Genomic DNA, 19,492 nt, shown 5'->3' on the forward strand with positions numbered 1-19,492 from the left:
TATTCAAATAATGTTTTAGTTAAAATTCATTGAGCTAAGGTCATTGCTTATTCACAGCAGCAGCCTGAACGGCTTGTGAGCACAGCTGCAGATGTTTGCCCCACTAACCAGCCCCAGCAAACTCTTCCCCGCTTTTGTGGGAAGGCAGGGAGCTGCGGGGTGCCTGGAAGCAGCGCTGGCACGAACACAGTCAGGCACCATCTAGAAGCAAAACATCCAGAACAACACTGCAAAGGCTGACATCCTGTGAAAAATTAGCAAACGAACCAGGGAGAAATCAGCCTACCAAGTAGCTTTCCTTTCTTTCTTTCTTCTCCGCAGATTATAATGTCAAACCAAAAGGCTGTATTACTCGCACTCATAAAATTTCATTTAAAGCACACTGCTGTGATTCTATTTTAGAGAAAAACAGTAGCTTCCCATCAGAAAGGGGATGTGAAACTTCCACAGCTGGAAATCAGTGCTTTCAGCAGAGACAAGAATGCACCTGCCAGTCAGACAGCTCTCTCTCTTGTTCAGCATTTTACCCCTGACAGTAGCTGTAACCAGGTTCAGAGAAGTAAATTTTGCAGTGGTCAGATAGGATTATCTGTCATTAGAAAAATGGTCTCTCTAATAGCTAGTAGTAATAGCTTAGTTTATACTATGTTATTTCTCCAGGTTTTATGTAGTTTTTTGTTGACTTTTTTTTTTCAGGAGTAACAGAAAAATCAACAAATACCAGTAATTGCTCCCAATAAATTTCTCCTGTAAATGTCTAAATCTTTATGTAAACCTGCTATTAGTTCAGAGTTTCTACAACATTTAAGTTATGCTTGGGGACAAAAATCAAGATTTGTGGTTTATTTACTTTTAATCAGAGTTTGTAATCCCAGCGGGTGACTAAGCACTTTTAATTTGCTGTGCTAGCAAATAGAAAATTTGCTGTGCTTGCTGGTAGAAGATAACACATGTTAATGCAGCCTTAATGCTGCTCTGAATGGAATAGCCTACATGAAGTTCAACAGAGCTACTTCCCTTAGGAGGAAAGTATTGCTATAAATCCAGCAATTACATTATTTTCATTGTATTTCTATAAATGGAATTATTGTTCAATTCATCCAAATGGAAATAAACAGTAAGTCACTTATTTTCTTAAAGCTTCAAGCCTTTTATTAGCAAGTCCTCTGCCTCAAAAATATTTTAAGAATTTATTTTCAGCCACCTTGATGACAGATTTTTTTTGGATGCTTTTCTCTCATATAAAGTAGATAGTTGTCTTGAAATCCTCATTGCTAAGCACCACAGTGTGTGTGTTTTGGCTGTTTTGTGTTTTGGATGCATACTGCATCCCTGCTTAAATATCCCATTCTAATGATGTTTTCCTTACTATTATGGCTCTGCAAATCTTCTCTTTACTGTCACTTAAGCCCTATATCCCTTTTGTTCTTTCCCAGGCTTCACTCCTTTCTCAGTTATTGTGCCTTTCTTTGGGTCCCCTTAGATATTTACTTTGCCTTGAATTAATTATCTCCTTCCTCTGTACACTTCCTTTTCTTTCTTTCCTAACTGCCTCTGGGCATTTTTTTTTTTTCTCTATTATTAATAGTGACATTAACAAACAACTTACTTACCTGGAATGTGTTATGTTGGATTGCATTTTTTCAGAATATTATGAAGTTTGTTGGTACTTTCCAGAATATGGATTCAAAAAAAGTAAATTATTAAAATCAGTTTTCATGTAAATGGGATATGTAAAAAATTTGGAAGACTTAAGAAGAAGCTAGACAGATGCATGAAGTGGTGAATGCAATGTCACGCTGAATGTGTCCCCACCTATCTTGTTTCTGCTGTTGCAATCTACTGGTGCATCATCACTTTCCAATGCTTCTTTTTATGACATACTCACAACTCTAAAACATGGTGAAGCAGAAGTTTTAGCTGATACAAGAGCAGGTGCCAGAGAGAAAGGGCACAGCAGGACCCAGTCTATGGGCTTCTTTCAATTCTTTTTTTTTTTTTTTTTTTTTTTGGGAAGCAGCTTTATGCCATCATTTTCATCAAAATAAGTATGAATTTTGATGTTAAAATGTTGATGTTTAACACATTGCTAAAAAATACTGTCTTTTGCTAACTGTGGTGCCTATAAAACATTTTAATAAGGACTTAATTTCTAAGCTCTGTTTCACCTAAAATGTTAGTGATATTTCAGTTGAACCTCATCCTCATCTCCCTTTTATGGAATCATGGGTTTGGGTTGGAAGGGATCTTAAAGATTATCTGATTCCAACCCCACTGCCATGTGTTGGGACACCGTTCACCTGCCCAGGTTGCTCAGAGCCCCAACCAGCCTGACCTTGAACACTTCCAGGTTGGAGCACACATAGTGTCTCCAGGCAACCTAATTCAGTGCCTCGCGACCCCAGTAAGGAATTTTTCCCTAATATCTAATGTAAGCATACCCTCCTTCAGCTTAAAGCCAATCCTCCTTGTTCTATCCCTACATGCTCCCACGGAAAATCCCTCTCCAGCTTTCCTGCAGGCCCCTTCATGTACTGCAAAGCTGTAATTTGGTATCCTCAAAGCCTTCTCTCAACTCTCTCAATCTGTATTAGTAGGAGAGGTGCTCTAGACCACTAATTATTTGGGGTTTTTTTGGCACAACATTAAAGCATAACAGAAATACTCACAAAATTTCAAATTACCAAGGAGGTATAAACAATAAGATATTTAATTAGTTTCCAAATTAAAATTCAGAATTAGAAATTTCTTTCTGAGGAAAAAAATTGTATCTCTTGAACTTCAGAAAATGAAAGAAGAATGTCTGTCTCCTACGTAAAATTCAGTGAGAACTTATTTTTTAATTGATAAAGCTTATTAAATAGTTATGAAACTTCTTGGGACTCTTGATTATTTTTCCTTTTCCCTCACCATAGTAAACTTGTGTAATGCATGTAAGTTGTTGTGCTTGGTAGATTGGAAGCCTTACATTTGCATAGTTTTAGTGAGTCACAAGTTTGGCTCTCTGGTAGAAACAAAGCACTGTAATAAGTAGAGTTGACAAACAGGTGATGTTAAACCAAAAAGTCTCTCTTTTTTGTTGCCTTTCCCCTTTCTCCCCAATATTTCTGTGAATTAGAAGATACCGTGTTTCTGTACTACAGCTTTTTCCCTTCTATGCATGCTTGAACTACATGTATGGAAGTCTCTTATAAAACTGCCATACAAGTTTTGGTAACTTCAAGAAAGGCATTGTTCAATAAGTGAAGCCCGTGTTTATTTTTTAACTGTTGTTTACATCCATCAAAAATGAATTTTGAGAGCACGTAAAAACTGTGCTTCTTGCATGAAGGCTATTCCTTGCTCCCTCAGAGAAAAAAATACCTTCACTGTGTTTTTGCTAGTTTTGTGGATGGAGACTAGATTTGGGAACTCCTTATGTATACATATTTTCTTTAGTATAGTCTCAGTTTTTAGTTAAAAACAACAAATTAATATCAATCGGTGCTTAAGTGCAGTAACAAAAATTAGATCTCACAGGATTTTTTTTTTTATTTTGATATGTTGTCTTTCTCCTTTCAGAACCTCTGTACCCACACGTCTATCAACAGCATTCCCTGTGGTTTCTTCTGATGTGCTTCACTTGCCTGACCCTGGTGTGCCCTCTCAGATTTCCCCTGCATTTCCACCTGTGTGCCAGGAAGGGCTGTGCCATAATGGAGGGACTTGTCACCCTCTCTCTCTGCCTACTGGGGCCACCTCGTTCCGGTGTGACTGCCCACTACACTTCACTGGTCGATTCTGTGAAAAGGGTAATTGCAATTAATTTTTCTCTATTAGTTATGAAATGAAAGTCTTATACTGCTTTGGAGATGAAAAGGGAGAAGAGGTATTGATTGTCATATTTCTCTGCTTTTCATCCCAGTTATTTTTAGTTAACTGAGGAGCAAATTCATTGAGGTAATTCAAATAATACTTATTTGTAGTGTAAATTAGGTGATATCAGTCAGGCACATTCCTAAGGGTTGCAATTTGAGTTAATGAAAAAAAAATTACGTTTTTTGTGCAAAATTGTAGTGCACAGTTTTAATGTATGTTTTTCAGTGTATTATTTCTGGGACAAAAGTAAGTTGACTTCCTCAAAAGATTATGTTTTCCATTTCTACAGACTTGGTTTTTTCCCATCACTGTATCAGTTCCTTTGTTGAAAAAGATTGATTTTTCTCTGTAACTCATTTATACTTCTACTACTGTTGCTCATAAAGCACAGATCAATCAAATTAACATAATTGGAATCTGAATAAAAAATATTTTTTTTTGTAATTTTGACTTCTTTGTCAGATAAATCAAGGCTATAAAGCAAACTGATCAATATTTCTGTTCTGTAATTGTAATTGCTTTTCATTATTGCTTTTCAGAAAGTTCTTTTTTAGAGTAAATTTCATAGATGGCTTCAAAAAATTTTAGCTTTTAAGGTACTGAGGTTTATGAATTGCAGTAGGTAATTCCCATAGCACTAAAGGGCATTACTGATGTACAGGAAAAGAACCAAAAAAAATGTCTAGAATGTGGTTATATAACTGTATAATCCTCCTAATGAGCTTCCCACAGTATGAAGTAAAAGCAACTAGAGTTAAGAATGCCCTTGCCAGACTACTAGGGTATGTGAGCTAGCATCACATTGTATTACTGTCTAAAAATAGGTCATTGCACTCCCTATATTTGAAAGCAGTCACTGACTGTCAGCTCAAAAAAAAAAAAATTGTCACGTTGCTTAGATATCAGAGAATATTTTACCATATAGCCTTTTCAAGTATATAATACATCATATATTTGCAAATTTTCAGTATTGAAATTGAATCCCATGAGTATTTTCTACATATTTAGTCTCTGGGCATACTCTTTGCACTTGCTTACAATACACTGCAGCTGTGGAAACTGCAACATGAAATAACAAAACTAAAAAAGTGTGTTTCCATAAAAACATGAAATATTCAGTGCTTCAATGAAGTATTTTCAACATTTCAATAAAGTTTTTTTATTTATTTACATTTACATACATTTCATGTGCCAGAATTTCCTTCTGCATTCCAAAGAATGTAGCTGTCATCCTTTTTATCAGCATCATCTGTGATATATTGGATGAGGGCAGGTTCTGGCTCTTTGCAAGGGTTTTGCCAGGAGTAAGCAATATTCAATTTAAGCAAGAGTTTGACAGACATCCTGTGATAATAGACCATATCAGTATGTGTGCATAGCCACTCTGTGGGACTGCACTGGTTCCTTCCACCAGTGTCTGATTGCTGCTTTCTTCTGACCTTCCAGCTGATCTCTCGGTACCCTAGAGAGGCTGACCAAGAACAGAGACTAGACAGAGTTAAAGAATAAAGTCAATATTTATTAAAAGCCCTTAAAGGATACACTTTGGGCAGCACAAGAGCCTGGCCAGGGCTACACTCAAGATGGAGCCAAAACGGTGACAAAATAGATGACCTAAGTTTCAGTCCATTTACACATTGGGGTTAATTGTCTAATTACAGCCTCAGGTTATGAAGTCCCATCCTCTCAGTTTGCTCTCTTCAATTTGCCATTGTTTATGCTTTTTGGGACTGAGGCCATAACAGTTTTCCTTGCTTCTCAAACTGGAAAAGGATTGTTTTGTCTAACTATCCTGTGAAGAGAACTTGCAAACACTTTTATATGAAGTTCAGAGTTACACACCAAGGCAGCACAGAATCTGAAAAATATGAAAGCTAAAATTTAAGGCATCACTATGGTTTGGTGGTTTTAAGGATAACTGACGTGATCTGTGTTTGAATGGTATTCTCTGGGCTGAGTACTTGCATGTGCCACAGACTTCAGGGAAAGTACCTTCTGTTTCATTGATTGAAAAAGGTATTTTTATGTTACTCATTCAAAAAATACAGCGTTCTAAGCCATTTTCTCCTTTGAAGCTTAGCCAGTGCAGGCCAGGAGAGTCCATGCATTAGAAAGAGTTTATTGCCAACTAAACTTCCTAGGAAATTTGTCTTCCAAGGAAGCTTATCTTAGTTGTGTAAATGAAGGGGATGTCTTCTCTCTTTCTTTATGTGATTTTGTTTCAAAAATCATGTGTGAAAATATGACTGAATTATGACTACCCCAATAGCAAATTAAATGCATGGGACTCTTGCCCTAAGTTGCAGTTGTAACCAAATCTCTGATGGTTAGGACTGACTCTACATAAGGTACAGCAGTAACCATTCTGTTCAATAGAACAGAATAGAAGCTTTAAAGAAACCCTGATACAAGTAGCTCCTTTGGAGAACATAACATCAGCTGTACAACCATATTATCCTTTTAATGGTCAAACACTCAGTTTCCATGATATATCTATTTTGCTTTCCTAAAAGTGGAAGAGATGCCTTTTGCTTTCCTGCAGCTTACATAATGAGAGATTAGTATTTCCACATAGGTTGTCTAATAGCTCTAGCATTGGAAAAATAACATTTCTTTTTCCTTTTTTTGTGTGGAGATGATGAATTAAGTTCTCTTTTCACAGAGCTCTGCTTTTACCCTCTAAGACCCCCTGTTCAATACAGGGAACAGCTTCCTCCTTTTTGCTAGTGCTCCTGGGTGAGCCAGGGATGCTATATCTGACATGTTCATTGGCTGGGAGCTCACTGGGGCAGCTGCATCCCAGAGCTCATGCTGACAATTGCATCTTTATACAGATCAGAATATGACTTGATGGATCTTGTATTTAGTAGCTGAAAAGTAACTATAGAATCGAGTGATTTTATTTAATCCTAAATTTTCAATGAGATTGATAATTTAGTCTAATGAAACCAGAATTGGCCCCACTGAACTACGATTATAAACCTTTGATATTCAGAAACCTGCTCTTCAAGAAATCTAGAGAGACCTCATAATTATGAGATTAGCTCATAAATAGGGAGCACTGAAATAATTTTATAATAATTTACCATGGACGTCCCAATGGAGCAAGTAAATTGTCATGTATGTAATACAGAAACTTTATGACAGTCAAGAAAATTTTCTCTTGACTCCTTTAAGATACCCGTGATCTGTTTTAAACATGTTATTATGTATACCTATACATTTCAGTGATCATTTTAATTAATCATCTTTGTGATCTGCCTTTTACCTACCATTAACTAAATTTCAGCAAGAAACTCATCGTACTTACCTGACATATCAGCAGTGCACAGGGTTTTAGATACAAACCCTCTGTGGATATCTTGGCTTCACTAGAATGGGTGAATTTGCTGATTTAATAGCTATGGTAAGATACACTTAGTTTGTTGCTAACTATTTTTATTGTAGTGTATAAGAATATCTTCCAGAGAGAGACCAATGAATGCCATTATCAATTATGTGTTTTAACTTAATGAGTGTTATTAAATGCAATTTCTTGTTTTTATTCATTTGTTATTCAACTAGCAAGCTCTAGCAGATTGCTCTGCCCTTACAAGAAATGCATTCAAGTCATAATTGTCCTTATGGATATATTAGACCAAAGCAGTTTATCTAAATACACTGTGTACTTACTCCAAACAGACACTTCTGAAATATCTCTAAATGACAGTTTTAGAAAATGGAAGTCTATTTCCATTTTTCTAAGTAAATAGAAAAGTATACATGCAAATCAGTGTATTTGCCAAATTCAAACTGAATTTATCAACACTGGTTATATACCAAAGGCCAAAGTGAGAATTTAGTACAAAGCATGGAAGGGCAACCATTTGTGGTCTCTGTTCCCTTTAATACTGCTTTCAGTATTTCTATTTTTCTATTTTTTCTTAACTACAAATTACCAAAGTTAATAGAAAATTAGAATTTAGTACAAGATGTATTTTAAATCTGTGTTAAAATGCAGCATAAAAAATATGTTTGTCATGTAAAATTAATCTTCATTATTCAGTGGTGAGTGCTACACAACTGCTTTCATGCAATAGAAAGGGAGGATTTTATAGATAGGGTATGAAGGGTAGATAGTACGTTCTACACTACCCATTTTTCTTTTTCCTTTCATTATAAATAACCTTTTTTACTTTAACATTAAATGTATCATTCTTTCTTTATTAGCTAAGCTGTGTTATCTGCTTCATTATGAAATTCCCTCACGAGTGGAAAAAAACTGCTATGGTTCTGCTTTAGCATGAAAGCAGATGGTGGTGTATTACTGGAAAGTTCATAGCAATAGTTTGGAATATCAGTGTCTTGCAAGTGTGAAGATAGTATATCCTTGACTGTTAATTATAAGATTAACATTTTTTAAGTCTCCAAAATTTTTAATATTCAGTAAAAGTTTTATAAATTGTTCAATAAAAAACGTACTTAAATGTCATGAGTTAAAACCAGGAAATCTGTTGAATTTGATACATTGCCTGTGTATATTCTGTACATTACTTAAAGGTCAACTTCTTTGACAAAGCTGCTAAAATAGCAGTAAAATGGAAGGCTGTTGCAGGCAATTATGTTGGAACAGTCACACTAAAGACTTTCTTACATTTGTTTCCCAGGATACACTTGTTGAATTCCTGATTTTTTGAGAAATACTTGATAAAATCACCCTGAAGTTTATTTTACAGATGCTTTTCTAGATGTCATTCCCAATTTGACATTTCTAGTTTGTGACACTGATTACCATAATCCATCTCAGATTATGGGGAGTTTTGTCTTTATGTCTTTGTCTTTGAAAAGAAATGTAGCTGGTCCAATTTCTTTTATTTCAGCCATATTTAGAACAATCTCGTGTCTCCAGTAGAATTATTTATCTCCTTAGTAACCTTTATACCATCTATTTATGATTTAAAACAAGTCTGTGACATTTTCCATCAAAAAGAAAAGTGATCCTGTGAAAATTATATAAAGAGGTTGAGGAAAGACAGTTGCACTTTCCACATTGAGGGGCCCAGAAATAAAAAATGGGCTATGGTTACTCCAAAACCTCTGTTTTTCCAGGGTTCAAGTGTTCTTCCACTCATTTTGTTGTCCTTCAAAATCATTCATATCTTGTAAGGCTCTGTGAGCAGGAAAAAAATAATGTGTTTAGAGATATCTATAAATTCCCAGAGTCATTAATTGGGTGTCATTAACCTCAGTTTATGTCTTGACTCATATCTATTGATGTCCCACAATTTGTATTTGTGTATGTAAAACTCTCAAATGGACTCTCTAGTTTTTTGGCCTATATTTGAAAAAAATGTAGCAAGATTTCACTTCAGACTTTTTATTCTTTAGGAAGTGGGTTGAAAATTAGGAACACAGGAGTCTAGTTAAGAAAAATCAAGGATTTAGCCAGTAGTTAACTCTATATGCTGGATTTGATACACTAGTTGAGATTATATCAATTTTCATAGGAAACAGCTATCCATTCCCACAGTTTATTCCATTCATTTTAATTCAATAGAAATATTATTTGTGTGAGCAATGCAAAAGAGAATTGTATAAATTAATTTTCTTCTCTGGACTTTCACTTGAGGATATAATTTTGCACTTTGATTTCAGACAATGCAAACCTTGTGAAGTGTAACTTGTCAACATGTTGTAATACCCTGTGTCTGTGAGCAATCATAGCAGCTTTGCAGTCACCTGGACTTAGCTTATGATCCTTGTTTTTTTTCTTCCTAGTTCAAAAAAGTATGGAGACTTTTTCAAAATGTCTGAAATATTTCCAATCCAATGTAATCTTGCTCTATCAGTTTTATTTTAATGTGGGTTAATTTGCTGAAGTGTTTTTGAAATCAAAGGAAAACTGTGTTTTGAGGGAAATGAAACTGAGTTCACAAGACAGAGGTGAAGCAATTTTTGATTAATCCTTCTTATGCTCTCCTGAACATTTTTGCAGAATTTTGCCACTTCAGAAACAAGTGTCAGTATGAGCTTTCATGCAACATAATATCTCATTTTCATTTAATTTAGATTTTATGTCCCAGATTCAGTGAAGCATGTAAGCTTTACATGTGTTTAATTTTAAGAGTGTAAGGAACCTCAGTGATTCATGGGATTTATGTTCAAGATGCAGATATTCTACTACATCAGATCCAGGCTTAGGATCCCTCCATTCTATTTTTTGTTTGTTCATTCATATATGCTTATTACTTAAAATCAACCTACATCTCAAATCCTTCCAGAAGACTTAATGAAATTATAAAGGGATGTGACAGTTTTCTATGATTGTTAAGACTAAATATGAGATTAAATGAAAGTTTAAGATACACTTTAATTATACCTAGGGGGAGGATAATGAGAGAGTTTGTTGAGATGTGGAAAGATCTCTTCAAAGCACTAACAAACTCATAAAAACTGCTGTCCCAGTGTCTGTGAAGTTATTTATCATTGCAGCTGCCATCTACCCACCAACCAATGAGCTCCAGAACAGCTGTAGAGTCTTCAGCTATAGTATATAATATAGAATTAAATACTATACTCTAGAGCTATATGGTTCTCTTATTTAACGGAAATGTAATATATATTTCACTAGTCTGTCCTGTGAAATAGATTATGGAGCCTGTTGAGCATAAGTTGCTTTGAGAAATTATGGTGAAAAAAGTTAATAATTATAGAAAATTTTAATAGAGTTGTCAGTTTGCTAGTACAACCTCTGTCTTTTATTCACATCCATTCACATGTAGTCATGAGCCATTTAAAATAAGAAGTGATGGTTTTAAGTATTGCTTATAGTTGCTTATTTTTATTCAGATTTTATTAAAAATGAGATAGCTGTAGCATTTTGCTATAAGGATTTGCATAAATGAGCATTTCTGGAAAAAACAGTTGATAAAAGCAGTGGAAAAATCTATGTCTCCTCATCACATAGACCAGACCTGTGAAATTTTGCCATTTCTAGCATTTGGTATTTGAATCACTATTTCTTTAATGTGGATTAATGTTTTCTTATCATAATAATTTTATGAGAATTTTAACAATTTGATAACAAACTCTATTCTGGGCAAGAGAAGATAGCAGAAAATGAAATAGTGGTGAGTTTACAATTTGCGGGGAACAAACTTTTTCCCCTTCCTTTTACACTTGAAAATGTTGATATAAAGTTGATTCTTTCTAATGCTTGCAATGTATTTGGCTGCAATGTCCCAGTCCTTTGAGTAATTTTTCATTTGAAGGTAATCATTGTTCTGTAAGTGACAAAGACTTGCTTTTTTCTTGCTTTATTTATCCGTTTATGGCATTTTCTGGGAAAACCTTCTTTCAGTAACTCCTGAATTGCAGCTATTTGTTCTGTTGAACTAACTTGCCGATAATCAAGTAATCTGCAAAACTTCTGTGTCTCCCATGCCAGTATGGCAATGCTTATTTTCTGAGTTTGACTCATTTGAGTTCTTCCCCAGGAAATACTGTGTAACAAAGCAGGTGAGGTATTAAAAAATGCTTTTGAGCTGTATTGTGTAACATGTAAAAACGATATATAGAAGACTGTGTGTGCTTTTACAGCACAGTTAATTTAATAGTTAGTTAGAAATTATTTGTGGTATTGAATTAGGATAACAGTATGCTTTACTACTTGACATTTTGATTTCAAGAATGCTGTGATTGAAAACAGAGGGTTTTTCATTCCTTCACACAGGGTGTGAAGCTGTGGGTCTGCTCCCAGAGCACTTTCAGGAACTTTCAGCTAGCTGAGTGGAGTGAACATCAGAATTCTCTAGGGACCTCAGTAAAGTGTTCTGCTCCAGGACCATGCCACCTCCCAAAGCCAGTGGCCAGTTTGGAAGGATGCTGCCTACTTACATAATGTGGCTAAGGAGAAAATGGCTTTGTTGTTTCCTGCTTTAAGCATAAATTTCTAACTCAAGCATGAAACCCCACATTATTTCTAATTAAGAGTGTCTGACACATTCTTTTTCATGCATCTTCATGGAACACTGGTGCCTGTATTTACATAAAATCTTAAACTGCTGGTGTTTAAAGAGTAAAATTTATAATATAGGTGTTAGGAAGTTACCATTGTGAGGCTCCTCAAGCTTCCAACCTCCTTCTAAGGAAGTCACTTCTTTTATGAAAAATAAAATCTTGGTTTTCTTTCCACAATTGTCCTTTCTTTATATTTTGTAATAACAGTTTGTGATGAAAAAATAGGCAAGTAATTATACAGCAAAAACATTTTAGTTATTTAGCATTTTAGTTGCCAAGGGAATCTAGGGTTCAGAAGGTGAATTTCCTAGTAGCATGACACACAGTTATATACTTAAATTCTACATGGATGTGAATCAGTTCTGTGCAGAACATGGAGAGGTTCAAAACTTGTCAGCATGTAGACTCTCCCTGTGTTTTAGTGGAATTACTGAAAATTCTGAATACATCATCAAACAGAGCAAAGGATTGAGACATTGCCCAAACACATATTCTGTTATATTCATGCTTCAAACAATTACTTCCTTAAATGAAAAAAAAAATCCTATGTAACTTGTATTTCCCTGTATCAAGAATTTCCTTTAATGCTATTTTTAGCCTATAGAAGACAAAAATAAAACTACTGTATTATAAGTAAATAGTAAAAGACAATTGTATATTGAATACTATAGAAAATATGCAAATATGAAGAAAATAAACTCAGGGGAAAAAAAGACAAGGCCCTATTAGCTTCTACCAACCAAAATGGAAAACTATAGATTCATCTGACTGCCAAAGCTGTTTTCCAACATGTGGCATGATTCCTAATATTATCTTCTGGAATTTGTAAATTAATGACTGTTTCTTTCCATTCATATGTACAGTTGGCTTCAGCAACTGGTGAATGTCAGCAAAATAAAGAACAAAAGTCAATCAAAGATTTATATTAATCCAATGTGTACAGCCACAAGTCTTTTAAGTAACTTTTAGAGTTTGACAGCAGAAGCCCAGACCCTGCTGTACACCTGTGTCTTCACATGCATTTTCTTACATTAAAGGGAGTATTCTACTGAGTTTTGGGGTTTATGCAGCACAGTTGCAAAATTTTAAAGTTTTATCACTGTAGGTTTGTCAGGTATAAATTACAGAGTTGTTGTTGTAATAGGAAAAAAAACTACATAAGGTGGGAGTGTTCTTACTAAATACATATATACTTCATCAAATGTCTAGCTAAAAGCATTGTAGAATCACTACACAACCCTCTCTGTTTAGAGATTCTTATACAGGAGTTCTACAGAAACTCCTATTAAATTAATTATTCCCTTGATATAAAGGTATTTTAAACCACTCATAAAAATATTAATGTAGACAAAAGGTGCAGAAAATCAAGACTTTCCATGCATTAAAAAAAAATTGAGTATAAAGGGACTTTTCATTCTTTGTTCTTTGAGATCCAGCAGACTGCATAATTTTCTTCCTTTAAAGTTGAATTCAGAGAGACTCAAGAGAGGAAATAAGAATATGGAATTCATTTCAGGATGATCAGAACCAGTCTCCCATTTTTCAGCATTGCTGGAGACCAACCCAAGTGCAATTGAGAATAAGAGAAAGAATGTCAGCCCAGATTTAAAGCCTGAATAGTCCCATGAATAATCCAGCCACTGATGCTTGTGGGTCTAAAATTTATCCAGGGATGCTGGGGAGGTAAAAGATTTAAAAGGACCAGTAACAATAAATTTTGTTTGAACAGAACATTTTGATCCAAAATATTGGCTCAAAATGTGTGTTTCAAGGGTCATCCTGGGGTTTTGTTTGTTTTGCTTTGTTTAGGATTTTAGGTCAATTAAAAAGGTTATTAAGCCTTTAGTCCCAGTTAGATATGTTACATATGTTGATAACATTTAAGAAAAGGAGAGGGAACAGGATAAAGGAATTACTACTGTGCACTTAGCAGTCAGGACAGAATTGTGAGGTTGTGTGATAGGGCAGCTGAACAATAAAACTAATTTTTAAATACAAATCTAGAAAAGGAAAATAAAACAGTTATAAAGAAATGTAGTCTTTGGTATTGTACTTAATCTATCTGAAGTCCTCTTAAAAGGATAAGAAAAAATTCTTGGTCACAGCTAGTAAATACTCAGAACTCTCTGAGGAAGGAAATTACTGTTTTATATTTGCCATTTACACAAACTCTTTCAGTTTGCAGTGTTAATCATCCTATCTCAGAGCAGGGAATGCCTGCCACTTTGTAGTTGCTAAAAGATGTCAAATGGAGTTTTACCAATCTCTGCATCTGTTTGCATTTTCTGTTACCTGTGAAAAATACATCATATGTTTGTTGCATTTCCAGAACCACAACATTCTTCATTCTTTCTTCTGGCTCCAGCAGTAGAACTTTGAAATCCTGCTGCATTGTTACAGTTTCAAAAGCAGTAGATTAATATTTTGCTAATCTATTGCTGTAGTTTATTTTTTACATTAACTTGCCGAAAACATACAGGACTCTGTGAGTAGTGATGAACCTCACTCTCCATGACATTAAGGTTTTTATAAGTTCTGGAAATATCTTCATTTATCTATGCCACAATTTTTTGCTCATAGCATGGCTGTTTTCACTTTCTGCTTTAAAAGGTGCTCCGCTAACAAGAAGTGTCTTTCCCCTAAATATTTGATTCATGAGTCTTTTAGAAAGTTATAATCAATATCTGTCTACTAAAAAACAAAAAGTGAAGGAGAAAAATGCCAAAAGCATCCATGACAATACTAAGAAATGTCATTAAAATAGATTCTTTTTTGAAACCAGAAATGTTTCAGTGTTGAAATCAGAAATGTTTCTTACTGACCCTGATCAATGCTGTTTCTTCTTCTCTTCCTTACTGTTATGTTACAGACCACATAATACTATATTTTATTTCCTGGCTTTGTTCTCCCAAATAGCAATAAGCTATTTATATTCTATTGCATATATTTTTAGAAAATACAAGAATCCCTATATTTCAATTTCATAATTGTTTTATAGGTTTTCCAGCTACCATTTGTTGTTTGTTTATTCTCCCTCATTTTTATTGTAGTTTTTACAGACCTTTTTGACCTGGCAACCATGCCAGGGCAGTGTGAGCAGAAATAAAATAAACTGACTCAACATCTCTTTTTTTTAAGCCCTGATATAAAGAAAAGGACATTTTTATCGTCTGCTATTTGACAATTTCTTTGTCACAGAATTACAGAAACTTTAGGGTTTGAAGGAACCTCTGGAAATCATCCAGTCCCACCTCCCTGCCCAAGCAGGGTCACCTAGAGCAGGTGACACAGGAACATACTCAGGTGGATTTTGAATGTCCCCAGAGAGGGAGATTACATGATCTCCTGGGCAGCCTGTTCCAAAGCTCTGCCACTCTCAGTGTAAAGTTCTTCCTCATGTTGAGATGAAACTTCCTGTGTTCTAGTTATGGTCATTGCTTCTCATCCTGTCTATGGGCACCACCATAAAGAGCCTGGCACCATCCTCCTGCCACCTGCATTTGAGATATTTATATGCATTTATGGGATTCCCCCCCTAAGTCTTTTGTCCTCTGGACTAAACAGGCCCAGCACTTGAAGTCTTTCTTCATAAGAGAGATGCTTCAGACCCAGACATCTGCATGACCCTTTTCAGTAGCTCCTGGTCTTTCTTGTGCTGCGGTGCCCAGAAGTCCAGGTACACAGTAGTCTAGGTACCAGGGCCGAGTCATTCTTTTGTACATTCTCCCACTCAGGTAGAAGTCTCCTTCCTGGTGTGTGGCCACTGTTACAAACTTGTGTCACCCTTTTTCTAATCCAACTACATGGAAAACATTTCTGATTTGCAGTCCAGACCAGTTTAATTAACTAGTTAAAAGTTAAGTTAATTTTACAGATGCAGCAAAGCATATGTGAGCCTGTCATGTGCCATCTGCCACACTACTTTCTGAGGCAGTCTGGGCCATGCAGCACCCACCTAGATTAGCATTTCTCTGAATAACCTCATTTTGCATGAGTCAGCAGGAGATGCATTCTGTGATAAAGGTTTCACTGTGGTTGTGGCTACAGTGCATGTAGTGGTCCCTGTGGTGGGGAGGGCAGCTCAGTAGAATTGTTTTGTATCCCATTTAATAGGGAATGTAGGTGAGACTAGAAGTGAAAGTGAGATTCTTTGCTACTGATGTGTTACTGAATGCTTAGTAGATAAAATGCTTTTACTTTAAATACTCCTTCAATATTCTTCTTGGTTTGGTGTGCTATTGATGTATAATTTGTTTTCTCTGTGGTTATCTACAATTGATAATGAAAGTAACTTTGAAAATTAGATAATTAGTAAACAAAATCACAATTAGTAAACAAATTCAGTTATCTCTTGGTAGTATTTCTTGGTAGAAATCTGAGTGCAATTTCAGAACTAGTAATAATATCCCAAGTCCTACTTGGGCTGCTTTTCTTAAAAGTCCTTGAATGTTTCCCTAACATCATCACTGAATGAAGACTGAACTATGGAGTTTCTTTCTTTATTTGTGGAAAAAAATTAATGGGTTTGGACAACATGTGTAGAAAAAAAAAGGGTTGTTTTTTTTTTTGAAAAAGTGAATTTTCCAGTTAACACTTCACTATGTAGTATTGTGAAGTCCTATTTACTTCCTTTTTTAACCCTGGGATGTCTGATCATGCAAAGCATTGGTTTATACAAGCCAATATACTATCATAGCAAGTAAGAGGCTCAATTTAATTAGCAGCCATTGTGATCTTTAAAATTATTTTTTTAATGGGAAAAATGGTGGATGGGAAGCAAAAAATTCCATGAAAATTTGAGGTTGAAATTTTGTTAACATATACACCACCTAAAGAGACAATGCTAGGAAATAATTGAAGAATTTGAGTAAAAAGATGAATACAGTCACTGCTATCAGATAGATTATTTCAGAAAGTATATCCAAATACTTGTGTACAATTTGACACTAGCAATCACTGTGCTTTATTCATTCTGTCTTTAACCATAAAACCTATGGCCTGTACTTTTTGTTGTTCTGATGGTTCCATAAGCCATTCTCTGGAAATCTGCAGGAGCTTGTTGCTTATTTTCCTTGTTTCTGTGACCACTCAACCATCACATGTATGATAGAGCAGAGAATAGAATCCACCACCCAACTTTACTTGGTGCTCTGCACATGTCACATCAGAGCTACAATAAGGACAAATGAAAGGGAGAAAGGATTTAAGGAGGAAGAGTACATATATTCTGAGATTAACTGAATCACTTAGAGACCACAAAAACAGTTTTCTTTGGCTATACATAGTGGATTATAAAGCTGAATCAAAGGTGGCAAAGAGAAATACCCTCACAAAATTGGATTATATGAGAAAGAGTTTGACTTGAAAGAAATACATTTTGGAGATAGATTATGTCCTCTAGCATTTCAGAATTAGCTTCCTGAAGCAAACTGTTCAATTATTTGATATTAACAATAGAAGGGGTACTTGCACTGACAATGTTCAGTGTAAGGGAAGAAATAACAAAGCCAAATATTCTGAAAGAAACATAAAATGAACTGTCACAAGTCAAAGAATGCAACTGTTTCTCAGTTTCTTAGTGTCAACACAGTGTATTTGAGGAAAGAAAGAAAAACCAGATAAAGAAGTGAGAAGAGCATCTTTGCCTCTATCTCCAAGTAAACCTAAATTCATTTCATAGGGCAAAAACCTAGGCAGACTATGTCAGGACATTAAAAGCAGCTCAATCCATGCTCTGTAATAAATTATTTTCCAGTTATGGATGTATTTTATTTTCTATTATAGTCTGAAAAATATAGTGCATGATACAGAAACTGTACTTTTAAATAACACAGGGGACTAAAAATCAAGTTCACCTGTATTCTTGAATTAGCCTCAGACTTATTCTATGACTTTGGAATTCTGTTCCCTCACTGCAATTCTTACTGCATTTTCTTCTATGGTTTTCTTTGTTTGGGGTTTGTGGTTTTTTGTTTGTTTGGTTTGGTTTTTTTGGGGTTTTTTTGGGATCATGATGATGTGATTCTACTTGTTAATTATTAATTCATTTGTCCATTCTCTATCTAGATGGCTTGTCAAATTTCAAGGGTTGTCTCAAGGAGGTCTTTATTTACATCTTCCCTAATCATGGGATGTCTGATAATTCAGATCATTTGTCTTTGAAAGCTAATACAATATCATAAAGAGCAAGAAGCTCAATGAATTAACAGGTGCTGTAATCTCTCAAGTAAAACATATTTGACACCAGTCATATTCCAAAAAAGTTAAATCTAAATGCATTTTGTCTGCAAAGGATTATCAGATCACCCAGAGGGAGTCAGTGTTCTTCCAAACCGACTGTCTTTAACAGTCAGCACAGACACACTCATTCTGACAGTGCTTGTCAATAGAAACATTAGATTGTGGATACAGATACTTCTGTTCAACAGTCTTAAATCCACTGCCCAGTATGTAAGACCAGCCACAGAGGATCTGATTCATTATGTTTCACAGAACACAAGAGTTTAGTTTTTTTTTCTCTGGAATGGTCGCATGTATATCATCAGTAACTTTTTTTTTTCTTCTTTATTTTCCCAGAAGAAAATTTCTTCTCTCGAGTATTTTAAAATTTAATACATTCATGGGAAAAGTAACTTTAGGATTCATTTACGCTGAACAGGTTTTAAATATAAATTTTCCTATATTAGCACTCTCCATATATATCAAGTATCCACAATTAAATCTTGGCAACAAATCCTTTTTGTTATTAATAGAAAATATACCTGTCTAGTAGTTACATAAATGCACTTTCTTCCAGTTTCAATGGAATGGGTTGCAGAAATAATTTTTTAAAACCTTTTTCTTGGTGCATCTTTCCTTGGTGATTGGTTGACACAAAGAGAAAACAACTCACAAGCTGGATGCGCAGCACATATTCAACATGTTAAGAAAGCTATAGAAGCTCTGATATGTAATTTATCTGGAGAGAAATCTAAATTCAGAGTTTATTTGGTTTCATACAGATTTCAATGAAAGAAAATCCAGGTCTCATCCTATAAGTGTTACTTAACTTGCTATAATATATGTCTGGTTGATGACATGATAACTTTTTCATATCATATTCCAGATTATGTTTCCTTATTAGCCTTTTGAATCATACTTTGACCAGATGCTGCATGATTGCTCCATTCTATGCATGTCCTTATGATCTGTGACAGATGGTCATGCTCTGACTTTATCTGAAAAATCACTTGTCTTGAAGCAGTGTGTGAAGAAATCATAAATAATGTGATTTTATTAGCATAGGAATTCACACATTTGAAAGAATTACTACCATCTGTGTGCATTAGTGCAGCATCATGCCTTGTACATCAGATCTGATTCATGGTCTGCCAAGTTTGACTAGAAATTAAATTACTCAGTATTTTTCTGTCTAAGAACTTGCAGACAGGCCTCTGTATGTCCATCCAATTGCTGATACCAATTGCTGGATACCAGAAATATGTTACTGTGAACTTTTTCACATATGACTATGTGCCAGAGGACTCTGCTTATGATCGTATATAAATAAATACAGTAATTTTATTATATGCCATATTCTCCATATGGTTGGGAAGAGGTTTTGCCTGGAAGTTGACCACCCCAAACCAGATCATGT

General features: G+C 35.0%; 1 protein-coding gene across 1 annotated transcript in view; it reads left to right on the forward strand.

Moving 5' to 3' along the window:
• LOC110468097 (protein eyes shut homolog) overlaps positions 1-19,492 on the forward strand; it is a 597,595-nt gene that overhangs the window by 409,494 nt on the left and 168,609 nt on the right. Inside the window, exon 26 of the mRNA XM_077782364.1 lies at positions 3,562-3,791. Within this exon, the coding sequence (XP_077638490.1) occupies positions 3,562-3,791 (230 nt within the window). The remainder of the gene's footprint in view (positions 1-3,561; positions 3,792-19,492) is intronic.

Source organism: Lonchura striata, chromosome 3, assembly GCF_046129695.1.
Source record: "Lonchura striata isolate bLonStr1 chromosome 3, bLonStr1.mat, whole genome shotgun sequence".
In the NCBI taxonomy this organism is placed as follows: domain Eukaryota; kingdom Metazoa; phylum Chordata; class Aves; order Passeriformes; family Estrildidae; genus Lonchura; species Lonchura striata.